Below are 16,235 nucleotides of genomic sequence, written 5' to 3'. Positions count from 1 at the left end.
AGGTTCTGATATTTAGAAGTTGCCCTTATATTTAGGAGATTTGTCTCCACAAGGGGAGATGCCACCCCAAAATAGTATTCATTATGAGGCCCACAGTCTATTTTCAGTCAGAAATCATATTGTGATGGAATGTAAAAATTTGCGGCACAATCCTGTGTACATGTCCACTCAGAAATAAGTCTCAGCGGATTCAGTTCCCAGTGATTTCCCAGTGAATTCAATGGGACTTAATAATCAAATAAACATGATAGGATTGCATGAAAATATAAAAACAGTACACCTGATGAGAACTTCTCTTGGCTTTCTCTCTTGTGGTGTTTCAGTCTTTCTTAAAAACATTGTTACGCTGCCAAACTTTTCACTGGTCAACTTCTGTTTTGTGGGGATGGGGCGTGCTGAATGGGATTGTGACCTTTTTTCCAGTGCATGACTGGTTCATTTTGTTATATATGAAGAGAAAAATAAGATATGTTTCTTCTTCTTTTCATTACTTCTGTTCAAAAGTAAACAAGAGGATTTGTGAGTCTTACTCATTCACATATTACTGTAGAGGTTGGAAAGCTGAAAAGGCAAGTGATTCTATAATTCAAGGGCAGGGAAACTTTTCAAACTTAAGGGCAGCATTTCCTTCTGAGTAACCATTTGTGGCCACATGCAAAAGAAGTTGGAGCAATGCATGTAAATTTTACCTTCACACACTAGCCTAGTTTCTGCACACACTCTCACACCCCTCTCAATCTTGTTTCCAGGCAAGCAAGAGCCATTATCTGATCTCAAGGACACATTCCAGCCGGGGGGGGGGGGAATTGTGAGGAGGGCTTGTGGCATGACTTGAGGGTGTGGTCTGGAGAGAGTCCCAAGGGCCAGATGGAGAGAGCTAGAGGGCTGCATTTGGACCTGCCATTTCCCACCCCTGCTGTAATCCTATATCTGCTTACCTGGGAAGAAAGCCCCATGAATTCCATGGGAATTGCTTATGGAAAGATGTATAGACTTTCGCTGCAACTCGTGTTTCTCCTTTTGCTTCTTGTAGGAACAAATGGAGAGCTGGCTTGTCAGGGGTGAAAGGGATTAGCTTTTATATGAGGAAGTGGCATACGAAATAATGTGATTTTCCAGCTGCAACCCAGAAGTAACTCTTACAATGTGCTATCTCTCACATGCTTAAATTAGCTCTGAGTCACAATATTTTCAAAGCTTTGTGTGATAGTAGAAAACCAAAGGAACGTGGCTTGTTCACAGGTGCTCAAGCATTCTTGGAACCATTCTGTTGCAATCCTCCATTTTAAACTCTCAGGAGAGAAGCTCATCCAAATGCCAAGTGGCACACAGAATGACACTTTTGAAAAATACATGAGTACACAGAGGCAGAGGGGAAGAAATGGCCTCTTCGCCTTATTTGTCGAAGTGATTGGGTAGCATCTTATTGGCAAATGCCCTCTGTAAAGGGGTCTTGTGTGCAAGCTGCAGCTGAGTCATTTTCCATGCTGTGCTCAGATGAAGAGAGTCGGAATTTGATTGTTCCCCCTCCCCATTCAAAAACTAAAGTCCAAAACCTATAGATTTAAATAGTGCGTTGCTTTCAAGAATCATTTCAAAAATGAGAATTGAAACATCCTACACATTCTGGAAAAAAAACCCAGTAACATGGGTAACAGGGTATGTTTTACAATAGCAGTTGGTCATATTCATATTTTATATGGCTGCAAAATAAAAGACTGAAAACCGTGTCAGGGACACCAGCTGGATGTGAATTGCAGCCTTGCTTAAAGGAAATGTCAGGCTTGGACCTCAGAAACATGGGAAATGCATGAAGTGCAAGATTGGGGTTGGACTGAAGACAAAGAATGCAGCTCTCAGCTGCCTTACATGATCTTTTGTCTTCTTCTTGACATATTTGAATTGTTGCGTATCCACAAATCAAGGTGCATACAAAGCTATAAAAAGCAGCAGTGCCTGATTAATAACTTTTTTGGTGAAATGTTTGGTGCAAGGATGGTGACCCAATGAGATACCTGTCGGGTGAAAATTTCAGCAGTGAGGGATGTCTGTGTCAGAAATGTTCTTTAAGAGCTGAACTCAATGGTACATTTGCCTTTGGAATGCCACTGAACATGGGCTCCCTGTGGTGAGTTCTTCTGCTCCTCAGGGTAACATTTAAAAGTGCTTGCCACATGACTTGGCTCCCTCAAGTAGCAAGTAACTCTCTCTGCATATTTGTTGCTGTAATGTGGATTGGGTTGATAGATCTTTATGGAGCTGTCACATACTGGGAAATGCTGCAGTTTTTAAGGAATAGGGTGATCTTATTATAAGAGTCATTTAAAACTTTATAGAAGGCCTCATTATACCTGGCTGCCAGATGGCCTGTTAAAGGCAATAACATTAAATGAAGCTCAATTTCCTTACTGATGCCTTATTGCTGCGCATGTCATCTGCCGCCCCGAATCAAGCTTGTAAACTTCCTCAGCAGGGGTAGCTACAGTTTTAAGAGGGACCCTCAGCAGGATTGTCACTTGAGGGGCTCTTCTTGCATTGCGGATCTCCAGCTGTCACCCTGGCCATTGGGCTTTATTGGCATTTTTTGAGCTTCCCTCTGGGCCATAGGTGAGGGCCAGCACACCCCTGAATATTTTGTATGTTTTCGTTGAGTATGTTTGAATAATTTGATCTTCTTTCTGGGGAGAGAAAGGAGCTACATTCATAGCAGCAGAAGAAGCTGTCATATACTGTGCCAGACCATTGGTCCATCTAGCTCAGGGTTTGGCAACCTAAGGCCCGGGGGCCAGATGCAGCCCAATCGCCTTCTCAATCCGGCCCATGGACGGTCCGAGAATCAGCGTGTTTTTACACAAGTAGAATGTGTCTGGGTTATTTGTGGGGCATAGGAATTTGTTAATTTTTTCTCTCCAAAATATAGTCCGGCCCACCACATGGTCTGGACCAGTCCACAGCTGAAAAAGGTTGCTGACCCCTGATCTAGCTCAGTATTGTTTACACTGAATGGTAAAGAAAGGCAGTGGTACACCTGCATCAGCCTTCATCTGCCCCAGCTGCAACAAAAATGTCTCTCCCGTATCAGTCTTCACAGCCACAGCAGGTGATGCAACCTTCCAACAGTCTGACTTCATCCCCAAAGGCACACCCCTCTATTGTCTCCCGAGACAGACAGATACCAACACCAGTAAAATGGTAGTGGCTCTCTGGGGTTGCTGGCACAGATTGCATGGAATTCAAAATTGCCTGAGGAGGGGCCATGTGTACAACAGGCTCCTCACTTTTAACTTACTTTCCCAAAGGGTGGGCCTTTATGGGCAGGACCAGCATGCATGTGGTGGCAAGGATGGAGCCAGTGATTGAGTACCCCCTCAGACGATAGCCATTGCACAAAAGGAGTGTGTCTGTAAAGGGCTTTGATCTTTGGGAATTCCATTATGAATGGACTTAATCTGCACTCCCAGGACTAATGTGAATGTTGGAATTTACCTATGTGTTGGTCTTTTCACACCCCAAATGTTCCTGTTCTGGGTACAAAAAGCATTCTAAAAAAATGTATGTTGATATGAGTGCACTGAGGGAAAACAGAATAGCATTTAAATGCAAATTTTATCATGGGTTTATTTTTTGAATCACAGATTAATGTGCAAATGAGATAAAATAGACTTATGCGTGAGGACCATGAAGAAATGGCATGGATCATACGAACAGCCTGATCTGACCCTCCCTATGTGAAAACCAAGGTGGTTACTGTGTTCCCCTCTCCTTTGTTGAAAAGAAAGACTAATGAAATCTATAGTATAGGACTTTGATTGACTTGGCACTGCTGAAGGTTGCTTAAAGGAATAACAGATATTTAGTACACAGTTAGCAACACCTAGCAATATATTTCTATGCACAATTTGATCCAGTTCAACAGATTCCAAATGCTCTTGTATTCTTTTCTCTTTTTTTGAGTCAGAGTGCAGTTCATGCACAATTCTCTGGATGGAGCTCAAGGTGCTTCCATAGAGACTGTAGACAGCTCAATAACCAGTGGTCACCACTATGCTCCTCTCCAATGTGTTTTACATTAATTTAAGGCAGATTTTAAATTAACAACCCATATTACTCCTTTCCATTTAAGGCTACTTTCCCACGAGGCTTGAATCAGCCTTGGCTCAAATCAGTCTGCAACGCAAATGCAAAAGTTACATAGCCAATGATATACTTTTAATTCACTTTCCATGCTAACAGCATTATAAACATATGGCAGAAAGAGCAGAGTAGACTTTTCCAGGTAGTTTTATACACAACAGACTCTCCTCAAAGTATGTTACCTCATTAAAAACAGTTTTAACCTTTTAAGAATGATTCTTATTTTCCCCCTAAGTAAGTTGCACACATTTTAACACCTTTTATTCTGTGCAAGATTTTCTCCTCATTAACAAACCTAGTATATTAATTGAAATTAACCCTCTTCATTCAAGAATATATGTCCCTTGTTCCCCCACTCCTCTGCCCTGCCAATGGGAATAAAAGTGCTGGCTAGCCTCGGCACCCTCTGTGAGTGGAAGGGTGATGGTCTGAACCTGGGAATCTGTTTCTACTTGCGCCACCCCCTTGCATGAGCCTGAATCCTAATGTCACCCTTCAACCTCCAGAGAGTGATAGAGACTCTGAAGGGGGGGGGGGCAGAATGCCTGAAAAGGGCTATTGAGCAAGAATAATTCCAAATACGTCCCTACAAAATTCTTATTTTCAGTCCCCTTGACACTGAGCAAGAGAGTATGTACCAGTGGGTGTGTGCTTGTGTCTGCATGTAAACGAGGAGGTGTCCCTGTTATCACTGAAGAGCAGTATATTAAATGACTATTCTGGAGAGCAAAAATATGAGGCTGACAACATGCTCCAATCTTTCCCCCCTCCTTCCCCATCATCACAACTTCTGTTCCTCTTTTGTGTGTGATGCACTTCACAACTGACTCCCAAGACTTAAAGGGATATTTTCCTATAGAAGCCAATTATGTGCATTTTATTCTTCCGCTTTCTGTCAGGTCTTGGCACAAACTGTGCAATGGTAGCTCAAAAGTGTTGTTGTTGTTTTTAAATGCCATTGTACCAAAAGATATAGACTCCCATTTTATCGTGTTTCTTGATTTACCACTTAAACGGCATTACTTTGCTGCCTACTTGTCCTTTGGGTGTTTATGCCATTGTGTGCCTGACATGCTCTGTAGCTCATTATGCTAGCTGGCCGTGGATGTACTTAATCAATAATTCTCATCCTGGCCCAGCTCTGAGTCACCCTGTAGCCTCATAGAAAAGATGCTGAATGTGGAAAACACAATTTTCAGAAAGGGCTTTCCTTTCCCTCACATGAGACACATAGATAACAGGCTGCTCTATCTGTGAAGCTATCCTGAATATTGTGCTCCATGATAAGTGTTCTGTAGAGAAAAGAGGTGGAGATAACTTGGGATTGAGACTATGTTAATGTAGTGCTAACATGGATCCTTCTAAAAATGCTAATTTACTCTTGTTTCTTCCAAAACGAAAGCAAAAACCCCACAAAAACCAAACAGACAGCCCCCCATTATTTGGTGGCAGATAATCTTTGCCAGAAGCCAATGATTGTGCATTTCTGCTGCCTAGGCATGATAAATGAATTTTATCACTTGATTCCTCCCCAGTCATAAATGTTTCTGAAAATGTTGGTGGAAAGTGAGCAATGCAGGCGGGAGAGACTCGCATGACCTACCCACTAGCTGTGTGCATGCCATACCATTAAAGCAACCCCAAAAATTCCTGGGAGCTGTAGCTTCAATTCCCAACACCCTTAGCAAACTATAGTTCTTAACCAGGCAGAGAAGACAACTGTGCTGTCTTGGAATGGGAGAGTTCCATGAATTTTCCCAGTGTTCATCCTCTGACTGGACTGAAAGGGGGAAATCAGATGTAACAGGGCAGAAGGACCGCTTACCTCGGTGGAAGAGATGGAGACAGGCTGAATTATCACAAAACTGGATTCAAACTAACTGAATCTTAAGATCTCCCTTCACTGCCATCTCATCATCATATGGGCATCCCTGATTTTTAACTAAAATGAAAATCTGGGTTGCTGCCATTTTTTAATTCTATGTCCATGTACAACAGCCATATTGTGCATGCCAGAGTGCATCTAAAATTGTGGCAGTAATTGGAGAGAACTCTGAAGGGGCATATATCCAAAGGTGGATATGAGATGTTGAAGTAGCAGCAGAAGCAGCTGCCTTGAATCCCAACTTTGGGAGAAAGGTGGGATATAAATACATTAAATAAATCAGTGATAGTCCAGTAACATCTGGAGGATTACAGGCCCTCCATGTCTGCCCTATGAGTATCCTGGAAGGCTTGCCTGAACAGAGGAATTCATCTGAATGGGATAGAACAGGGTTGAAGAAGTTGCAGACATGTGAATCATATGAGTGGTCTGATAGCTTGGTGGGTGCTTCTACTTTTTGGAGGTCCATCTGTCTGTGAAAAGACGCAACCATAATTTGTATTATTAATTTCTATACTGATGGATGCTAAAATAGGCTTCCAAGCAGTTGTATGACATTTCCTGAACAAAATATGGATCTAGGATAACCAGGTGAAACACATTCCTCTTCCCTGGCATGATCTGAAACTAATCGCCAAAACACATTTCGTTATCTCTTATCTTTTGGTGTTAGATGATTTGTTGCCGTCACCTTCTGCCTTGTTACCTGGCTGCTGCCAATGCTCAGTCAGTTGTACAGGAATGTCAGTTCCATTAATAACCTGAGCACTGCTCAGACAGATTGCGGGAGAACCGGTGAAGGGAAAGGAAATTGTATTTAACCCTGGGCCCAAAGCTGTCATTTTATTTCCAGAGCCCAGCATAACTCCATAAGGCTAACGCAATTGCTTGAGATCAGAACACTTTTGGCCACTCTCATATTTGACATGGAAAAGGAAGAGAGGTGGACAAGGACAATGCATGTATGTGCACACGGAAGGAGCCCTTATAGTCAACTGGAATGCAACAACGCACAAGAATAGTTAAGCAGCCATTCTCATAATTCTTTAAAGATCTGCATGTGACCTACTGGGGCTGCTGTCAGGACCTGGGCAGCTGCTGAGGTCCAAGCCCTAGGTAGGGTTCACTGGCAATGATGTCTGGTCTTCCTGTCGCCCCAGCTATGGGCTACTCCAGCACCACACGTGCTTACAATACCTGTTAAAGATGTGTCCACAACTTTGGATACATTCTGTAAGTTTGGGGAAGCCTCTTAACCTCACGTGGGTCAGTGTTACACATGTGTACAAAAATCTTGCCAATCTACATAGCAACATTTGATGGGTTAATTGTGCATTTCTTTAAATCACAATGAACAGTGAGGAGGGAATCCAGATAAATGAGATAAAAGCAACAGCTCATTAAGCAGGAAATTTAATGGCTGCATTTTGTAATGTGAACTCCCTTCAGCTTTTGGGGGATGAAGCTCTTGCACTAAAATATCATTCTGAATCAAGAGGAAAATTATTATTTTTTATCCTCCACCTTTGACTTAAGAGTTTACAAGACTTCAAACCCAGTCACTTTGCATTGTACTACTTCAGGTTCTGAAATATGTTAATGTTTTATTTTAGTATAAAATCTGTGTCTAATAATTGTATTATTCATTCATTTGTCCCCCGCCCCACTTTTTTGCTAGCCAGAGTAAAAGATAAACAAAACACCCCAATACATAAAATGTCTGCACAATTTTTTAAAAAATAAGAACCAACAATACCAGTGTGATTCTTTCTCTTATATGCTCAGCATATAAAACAAACATCCCAACTGAGTATAATACAGATGATGACTCAGTACTTAACACCAGGACAGATTTTTCTTTTCTTTTGCCAGCTACGTATTAACATGTTTAACAGCTCTGGCTATTTCTCTCTTAAGACCTTCTATAGCAGACATTTCCAGATGCAGTATCTTAAAACTTCCACTCACACGGGTGCTATTTAGTTTGAACTCTGCATTCTGTGCAAGATATATTGAATAAGGTTTCAAATCTCCTAGCACATTCCTCCCAATGTTTGGAAGAAATAGAGTACCAGCCATATGCATGCAACAGTTTTAGCAGATGGTATTCAGATAGCCTACTTTCCATGAAAAATGAAAACACAGACAGACATGTACATAAAGAGTCAATTCATTGTTGCAATTAAAGGGCCCATTACAGAGCGATGAAAGAGTCTTGCTTTCAAACTAGATTTTATGCTAATTTCCCCAGTAAATTTATTTCTTTATTTTAGAATTTAAAAATTGCCCATAAAAAGAGAGACGATTATGTATGCATACATCACATTATATTATTTGTGATTATTGCAAAAAAGTGTTGTTGCAATAGGTTCAGGTTGTCAATGCATAGTGATCTATATGCGCCCTCTTAAATGGTCATAATAAAATGCAATCTTGTACAGCGAGAGTTGAGATAAATGCCTTTTAAAAAATTCTGCTTTGAACATAACTCTAATTTATTGCTAGTGCAGGGATCTTTTTTAGTACAGGAATAGTTTCAACAAGACTGGATGTGAAAGCATACAATGCCCAATTGCTGATCCCGGAGACCAAATTTAGATATTACATGTGGGATCTGCAATTAGGATTTGCCCAATGAGATTTTTGTTGCAGTAATTAGTAGGCATGTGGGGTGCTTTTTTTTTTTTTTTAAGACTGGGGAACTGGCTATCTATAGGAGAGGGTCTCTAACCCTTTCCCAGTATACATCACAAACAATGCTCATCCTGAACTAACCGATAATTTCTGGGATTTTGTCTTTTATAATTCTGAAATTTTGACATATTTAAGTGAAGGTATGAAATGATTAAAATAATGGCCAAACCCAACAATTTCCTCTTAGAGGGCTTCCCATATTCTTTTTCTTGATGGATGATAGAAGTTAAATATTAGCAGCACAGTGCAGAAAAGGCTATGCAAAGAAATGAGAAATCCAGGAGAAATTAATACCCTGTTGAAAGTCTTGTGCCTTAAATCTTGCGTCAATAATGAGTTAAGATGCTATCAGATACTACCATGAGCCAGATTAGTCTGGGTGCTGTTGTCAAAACTGTTCTCCTCTCCTGTGTGACGTAAATGGTGATATGGTGGTCTTTGGTTGTTGTTGTCATTGTTTAGTCGTTTAGTCGTGTCCGACTCTTTGTGACCCCATGGACCAGAGCACGCCAGGCACTCCTGTCTTCCACTGCCTCCCGCAGTTTGGTCAAAATCATGTTTGTAGCTTCGAGAACACTGTCCAACCATCTCGTCCTCTGTCATCCCCTTCTCCTTGTGCCCTCAATCTTTCCCAACATCAGGGTCTTTCCCAGGGAGTCTTCTCTTCTCATGAGGTGGCCAAAGTATTGGAGCCTCAGCTTCACGATTGTCTTTCCAGTGAGCACTCAGGGATGATTTACTTCAGAATGGCTAGGTTTGATCTTCTTGCAGTCCATGGGACTCTCAAGAGTCTCCTCCAGCACCATAATTCAAAAGCATCAATTCTTCAGCAATCAGCCTTCTTTGGCTAGATTACCCAAATGAATGAGAAAGGTTTTAAAGGATCCTGCTTAGATTCATAAGCCATCATTTCCCAATATATACTGAGGTAGCCTGTTTAATGGCTGCTTTCCATATCACATCTTCAGTTAAGACAAAGATGTTAAAATTCTTCCCATGACCAAAATCACAATGTGGAAGGGATATATGTATCCCTATATGAATTACACACTGGGGTACCAAGCCAGAGATGGATCAATTCTTCCTTGAAAGCCCATATCTTCCTTGAAAACAGACATATTCAATCCAGCACTGCCATTGAGATTTTCCTCTGGCATCCACTCAGTGCCCCTTTGATTATGAGGTGGTTACCCTTTTCTTCCTTTCCCCTCCCTGGAAGGTTGTGAATTCTCCTTCATTGGGGGTTTTTAAGCAGAGGTTGGCTGCCCATCTTTTGTCATGGGTGCTTTAGAGGAGAATCCTTGCATTGCAGGGCTTTGGACCAGATGACCCCCAGGGTTACTTCCGACTCTACAGTTCTGTGATTCTATGATAAGTACATAGAGCTGAAGAATGAAATTGGAAGAGTGATGCTCTTTCCCACTGCCACTTTGTACTCTTTGTTGCCACTTCTCACAATGTACTTTACAAGGCTGAGATTTCAAGGCTTTTACCCAGATTCTCTGGGAAAGTGAACACAAAACTTTCCTCTTTCTGGTTGTCAGGGGTGAAGGGGTGGGGTGGATCTGATATGGGAGAGAGAAAGGAACAGAGGTGGTGGTGCCCATGACTCTCACTCAAAACCCCCAAGGAACCCATTGGTCTAAAAAGGTTGGCGCCCCTAATTTATATTGTATATAAATTCCTCCATTTTCATTTTGATTTTAATCACTACCCTAAGTGCTGTGACTAAAGATTATAATACCTCTCCCAAGGCTGTGGATGTCCTGTCATTCTGACCAGGCAGCCTGCTTAATTTTGTTCGCACATTATCTCTCAGAGTTTTTCTTTTTCTTTTTGGCATTTAAACACTGTTCAGTTGACTAGGCCTTCTGGATGGCTCACAAATTAAATCAATGCAAATACATTGCACCTAAAACATAGGAAGCTGTCTTATATTGAGTCAGGTCAATGGCCCATCTAGCTCAGTATATTCTGCTCCAGGGATAGGGAACATTTTTGGCCAGATGTTTATCTCCCCCACCCTTTTGGCCAAGTTTGAGAGGTGAATGAGACCAGCCACTTGTCAGTCATGTGACCTAATGTCAGGTGACTGATAAGTAGGTGGGTCTGCCCACCTGTCAATGTTGGCCCACTGAGGTAGGGAACCTTTGGAGTGATGCCAGCTAAATCGACAGGTGGGCCTGGTGTTGGAGAAATGGCTTCATGGGCCAAATTGGATCCCCTGACAGGGCAAGAGTAGACCTTGAATAACCTCAAGAGTAGGCTCCCCACTCCTGGAATACATTGTCTGGCAGCAGCTTTCCTGGTTTCAGGCAAGAATAATTTACCAGCCTGTCATGGAGAGGTCAGGAATTGGATCTGTATACATGATGTTCAGTTTAGCAAATAAATAATATTTTCTGTTGGAGACAATTAACTGGTTTTTTTTAAATTAAAGTATCAAAATTCAAAGGAATTTGTGTAGTGTTGTTCCGCATTGAAAGACCAAGTGCTTTGGGGTTTCATCAACATTTTGCAGTGAGTGGTGCACTCATAAATCATCGACTATGCTGGACCAGCTAATCTCCATAGATTCTTAAAAAACAAAACAAAACAAAAAACCTACTGAATAATTAATCCAGTTGCAAAATGGATAGTTTTTGGAAAGGCAGCAGTTCATAAGCTATTCTAAACCATTTTGTTCCTTGCGCTGGTTTAATAAAAAATGTTAGCTGGCATATTTGTGTGGATGCAACACAAAGGCTGCTTAATTAAGTGATTAAAATGATTACTTCTGAATACATGCAAGACATTTGTGACTTACCTAGCTCATTTAAGCAGCCAACTCAGTGGAAATGTAAATAAGATGTTTCCCTCTTGCCTTCTTGAGCTGAAAATAAGAAGAAAAAACACTCAGAGCCCTCAAATATATCAGCCGAAAAGTCATTGCACAGCTTCAGCCATTGCCGAACAACAGTAGGGTGATCAAAATGGATACAGTTGCATTTCTGCTTTCCTCCCCACCATTTACAAATGTTCCTAAAGGCCCTCCTGCTCCTCATGGAAAACCAAGTGCAAATATTCTCTTTCATTATCATTTGCTTCATTTCCTATTTTCTTTTTCACAGCATTTGTCTTCCATTGTTTTCTCCTGGCACCAGGGATATTTGCATGACAATGGGATCTTTCTTGCTTAAGAGTTCATCTGTTCCTGCTGCTAATTCCCCACCTGTATTCTTCTGTTTGTGACATCTTAATTATCTTCCTTGCAATTAATTGTGATGTTACAGGTAGAAGATTTTAATTTCAGGTAGGAAATAAAAACCCAAGGGCTGAGGAACTGTCAAGAATGAGATGGTAAAGTTTCTGGAATGTTCCCCCTTCCACCGGCCCATTATAAGGGGAGGAGGAAAACTATGGCACTTAGCCACACATTATTCAATAAAAATGGAAAAGCTCAGAAAAGATGTGGAAGATTTTCTTCCCTTTGAGCTTCCTTCGCACAGATCCACATATAGATGGCCAATCACTGAAGTTTGTAGTGGTCAATGAGATTCCACAGGATCTCCTGTTCAGCCTGGCTTATCCTTACCCCCACCCCCTGGCCACCCTTCTTGCCCCGCCAGGGGATCCAATTTGGTCCAATGAAGCCATTTCCGCACCCCCTGCCTCCTTCAGCACCATACTCAGCTCATTATTCAGATAATACACTTTGTGTGGTGGGGTTTGGAGTCTTAGGAGAAAGTGCACCTGGCCCAACTGGTTGACATCTTTCCCAATAGTGTGTACACATGATAGCTATGCTACAGGGCCACCCCGCCCATTGGCCTAGGTGAGGCAGTTGCCTTAGGTTGCAGTCTGAGACCAGCTGGGAGGGGTGGCAGTTCTGGGCCCCCAAGGAGCATGCCACTCACCTCCTCCTTTGCTTGGCACCCGTGGCCACTGCCTGGGAAGAACAGGGCTGCCATTGCCACTCCTCTCTGGTTTCTTTGTTGCTTCCCACCACTTTCAGTGCACCAGAGCTTTCTCTGAGCAACTCAGAACGGGGCTGCATCAGGTGTGCCATTTTCTGTTTTGCTTCAAGTGGCAAAATATTTTGGGATGGTCTTGCTAGGCTGTAGACCACTCCCATGTTTGGAGCATTTGGTGATGACTTTATTTGCTTGTATGTTTCCACCACATTGGGCATCAGAAAGTTCTTCCCTTTCAGGTCAGTAACCATAATGGAGGAAGTGTGGTAAGGGTGTCTGCTTTTAAAATTTATGGTTCATCCATTTGATCTCACTGGGTATTTGCTACAAAAGCTCTCCTATTACCAGTAGGATGAGTGGAGTATCTGTGGTACTCTGACTCCCATCGTGCCTATGGCCAGGGATGATAGAAGTTGTCACCCCAAATATCCGGAGAACCACAAATTCCCCACCTTTGACTTTTTAGGAACCTCAATTGTGCATTTTGCTGATATCTCTTATGCTTGTGGCACATAGTTTTGGCAAAAGTAATGGGATGTTGCTATGTGTAAATGGGATGAAATGTATCTTCTGAACAGTAGATTGCCATAAATTATGCTAAAGTTTATTGATGGAACCAGTGGCTCTGTATCTGAAGCTAATGGCAGCCATGTGGCCAAATAAGGCCACATCCAGGTAATAATGGAGATTCTTTCTCATAATGATGTTTGTATTTCTTTCCAAAGGCGAAAGCAGTTTTGGCTAAAGTGGGTTACCCCGAGTTTATAATGAATGATACATATATTTCTGAAGGCATCAAAACAGTAAGTCTTGTTTTTAAATTGTTATCTATTGGTATTTGTTATGATGTTTGCCATATGTAAGTCACAGGCAGAGGAAACAAAATAATTAAAATTGGACAGTGTCCAGAGAGGCTCTCGATATCAGTTGTTCAAGGGCTTGGGTTTAAAGCCAGAAAATATAATTTAAAAAACAGCACCTTTCAATGAAAATAGTTCACTTACAACAAGACACCTTAGCTAGAGGTCTGCAACCAATATTTTTGCTGGTAAATATCTACACATTCACCTTGGACATACCCTGATATTCCCTTCCCTACATACCGTTTTGCTTGCCTTTCTCTTTCCCAGCTCATAATTAAACAGTAAAACGAATGGACAGGTGTCCCTCACATTGTACATGAGTCGGTGTCCCTTTCCTTCACCCCACACCTTGAAGAATGTGTGGACAACAGGCCACCAAACCTCTCATCTATGTGTGGAAGTCTCATTCACATGAATTCACACTCGAAACTCTATGAGCTGGGCTTCCTTCCAGACTATCTTCATGGGGAAAACCTCATCTTGCAAGTTCTTAGTTAGAAAATGGAAGGCAGGCTCTTCCACACATCATGGGGTTACTCTTTTCCACCTACAACTCTCCTCTTTCCTTTCTTCCTCATGTGTGTGCTCCTTCATAGCAAGGTTTTGCACAACAAAAGATTATATGCATAGGCTCTTTACACAGTATAGCATATCTGTTGGGGCAGGGTTGGTTCCTTTTAGTCATAATTCCATTACATGGGTGTAGCCAGGATTTATGTTGGTGGGGGCAGTACCTCAGTTAGTTAAGTATTTTTTATTGATTTACTTGATTTAGGGGGACAGTTGCCACCTTGTCTCCCTGGCTATGCCCATCTTCCATAAGGACCGCCTCTCACCATAGGAACCAACCCAAACCCTGCAGTCATCATCTGAGGCCCTTCTTTGTGTGCCTTTCTCTGGAGGGTAGCACACAAGAACAGGCCTTTTCTGCAGTGGTTCCCTGCTTGTGAAATGGCCAGGTGCCCAGGAACGCTTCTCTGGCACCTTCATTGCATACCTTTAGGTGACAGGCAAAAACATTCCTTTTCTTCCATTGGCTAATTTAACAATCTTTGGCCTTTTTTTTAACTGTGGGATATTGTTTTTGTTTGTTACTATGTTATGTATTTTTGTGTTTTTATATCGTAAACTGCGCTGTGATTCTCAGATGAAAGGGTGGTATAGAAATTTAATAAATAAAATAATAATAATTGTGCTGCACCAAGATAGAATTTGAATCGGGGACAAGAATCTCAACTTTCCATTTTGAAAAGCAATTTCAAGCACAAGAACAGGCATCAAGGCATTTGGGTATGACTACCTGAAATTTTGTGTGTGTGTGTGTGCGTGCGCACGCGCGAGGGCAAAGTTTTTGTGTCCTGCACAGGTTCTAGTCTCTTTCCTCCAGAAGCTGAAAAAATTGCAAGAAGCAATTTTCAGAACATTCAGCCAGTCATGGGCTCTTTGGTTTATGTGTGTGCACAGAGTTTAGACACCTCCGGGAATTACTTTGCATTACCTAGCTAGTGTCTTAAAATAAGCCTGCTGTATGTTTGATTTAAAAAAAACAACCCCAAACCAACAGACTGCAATGGTGTTTGATTGGGATTTGATTCAAAATTGAAATTTTGTTCTCAAAGGAGTTATTATTTCAGGATATATTGTCCAAGACATAAATGGCTTGCACATTGACACATCGCGCTCCCACAGGAGGTAAAGGGATATTAACTTTCTGAGTGCTGCATTTCTGCTCTTAAAATGTATGCCTTTAGCTATAGCACAGTTTTCCTTGCTTTGCACATTTCTTGAGTTCTGCTTAATCTCCCACATTATTTACATGAGTCTGTTGTTAAGCATCACATCTCTGGAGGATAAAGTGTTTTTAATTGAAATGGAGGACGATGAGTAAGTACTCCAAGCCTTATTTAATCCATAAAGGGAAGTCTTAACCATGTCTCTAGTAATGTTTATTTTGCAATATATGCAGTGTCTGTCTTTGAGACAAAACAGTGATCATTGTCAGCTGTGTCGTTGGAACAAATTAATGGAAGTTGCAACCCATTTTCTGAGTCATAATCCTACTGCAAAATTGCTGTATATTTCAGTAAGCTAAAAATATGTAGCCCTACAATACACCACACAGTGTCTTCACTGAGGCCATAGTTCTGCCTGTGATGGTTAAAGCAAGCTGGGAAATGATAATAAGTCACTCCTTTTATTGCTTTATGTTCACATCCTATCAAATCATTGTAGTGTGAAACTTCATAGTTACAGATATTTAAAGCCAGACAAGCCAAACAGCTACAACAAATCTTTTCTAGGCAATAACTCTACAGTTGGGAATGATGAAAGTAGGAGATTTAGTTTATTTTCAAGTTGCTTGGTCAACCAAAAATAGAAGTAATCTGGAATAAGTGTGTGTGTGGGGGGGGGGGACAATAACAAAATTATTTATTAATAAAACATATCAGTAGCATTTATATTTCACAAACTGTGATATTCAACTAGGCTTAACTCAGAGTATACCCATTGAAATTAATGGACTTAGTCATGTCCATGTATTTCAGTTGGTCTACTCTGAATAAATGTTAGTTGAATATCACTGCAATACTTCATCTCATTTATTTTCTAGTACAGTGGTACCTCAGGTTACATACGCTTCAGGTTACAGACTCTGTTAACCCAGAAATATTACCTCAGGTTAAGAACTTTGCTTCAGGATGAGAA

At 41.4% G+C, this 16,235-nt stretch overlaps 2 protein-coding genes across 11 annotated transcripts in view; one reads left to right on the top strand and one right to left on the bottom strand.

Annotated features, from left to right (window-relative positions):
* LOC310677106 (uncharacterized protein) overlaps window positions 1–16,235 on the bottom strand; it is a 332,640-nt gene that overhangs the window by 82,320 nt on the left and 234,085 nt on the right. For 5 of the 8 annotated variants that reach the window (XM_083439493.1, XM_083439496.1, XM_083439492.1 and 2 more), the window contains exon 5: window positions 11,520–11,585. In XM_083439493.1, the coding sequence (XP_083295619.1) occupies window positions 11,542–11,585 (44 nt within the window). In that variant the 3' untranslated portion in view covers window positions 11,520–11,541. Of the gene's footprint in view, window positions 1–9,811; window positions 10,279–11,519; window positions 11,586–16,235 lie in introns of those variants that run through there. The other 3 variants (XR_014510919.1, XM_083439494.1, XM_083439490.1) reach the window with 1 other exon arrangement.
* PHEX (phosphate regulating endopeptidase X-linked) overlaps window positions 1–16,235 on the top strand; it is an 89,265-nt gene that overhangs the window by 43,693 nt on the left and 29,337 nt on the right. For all 3 annotated transcript variants that reach the window (XM_083439407.1, XM_083439408.1, XM_083439409.1), the window contains one exon: window positions 13,392–13,469. In XM_083439407.1, the coding sequence (XP_083295533.1) occupies window positions 13,392–13,469 (78 nt within the window). The remainder of the gene's footprint in view (window positions 1–13,391; window positions 13,470–16,235) is intronic.

The sequence above is a fragment of the Podarcis tiliguerta genome, assembly GCF_965153285.1.
Source record: "Podarcis tiliguerta genome assembly, chromosome: 4".
Classification (NCBI taxonomy): domain Eukaryota; kingdom Metazoa; phylum Chordata; class Lepidosauria; order Squamata; family Lacertidae; genus Podarcis; species Podarcis tiliguerta.
This window is presented reverse-complemented; position numbering and strand designations above follow the sequence as displayed.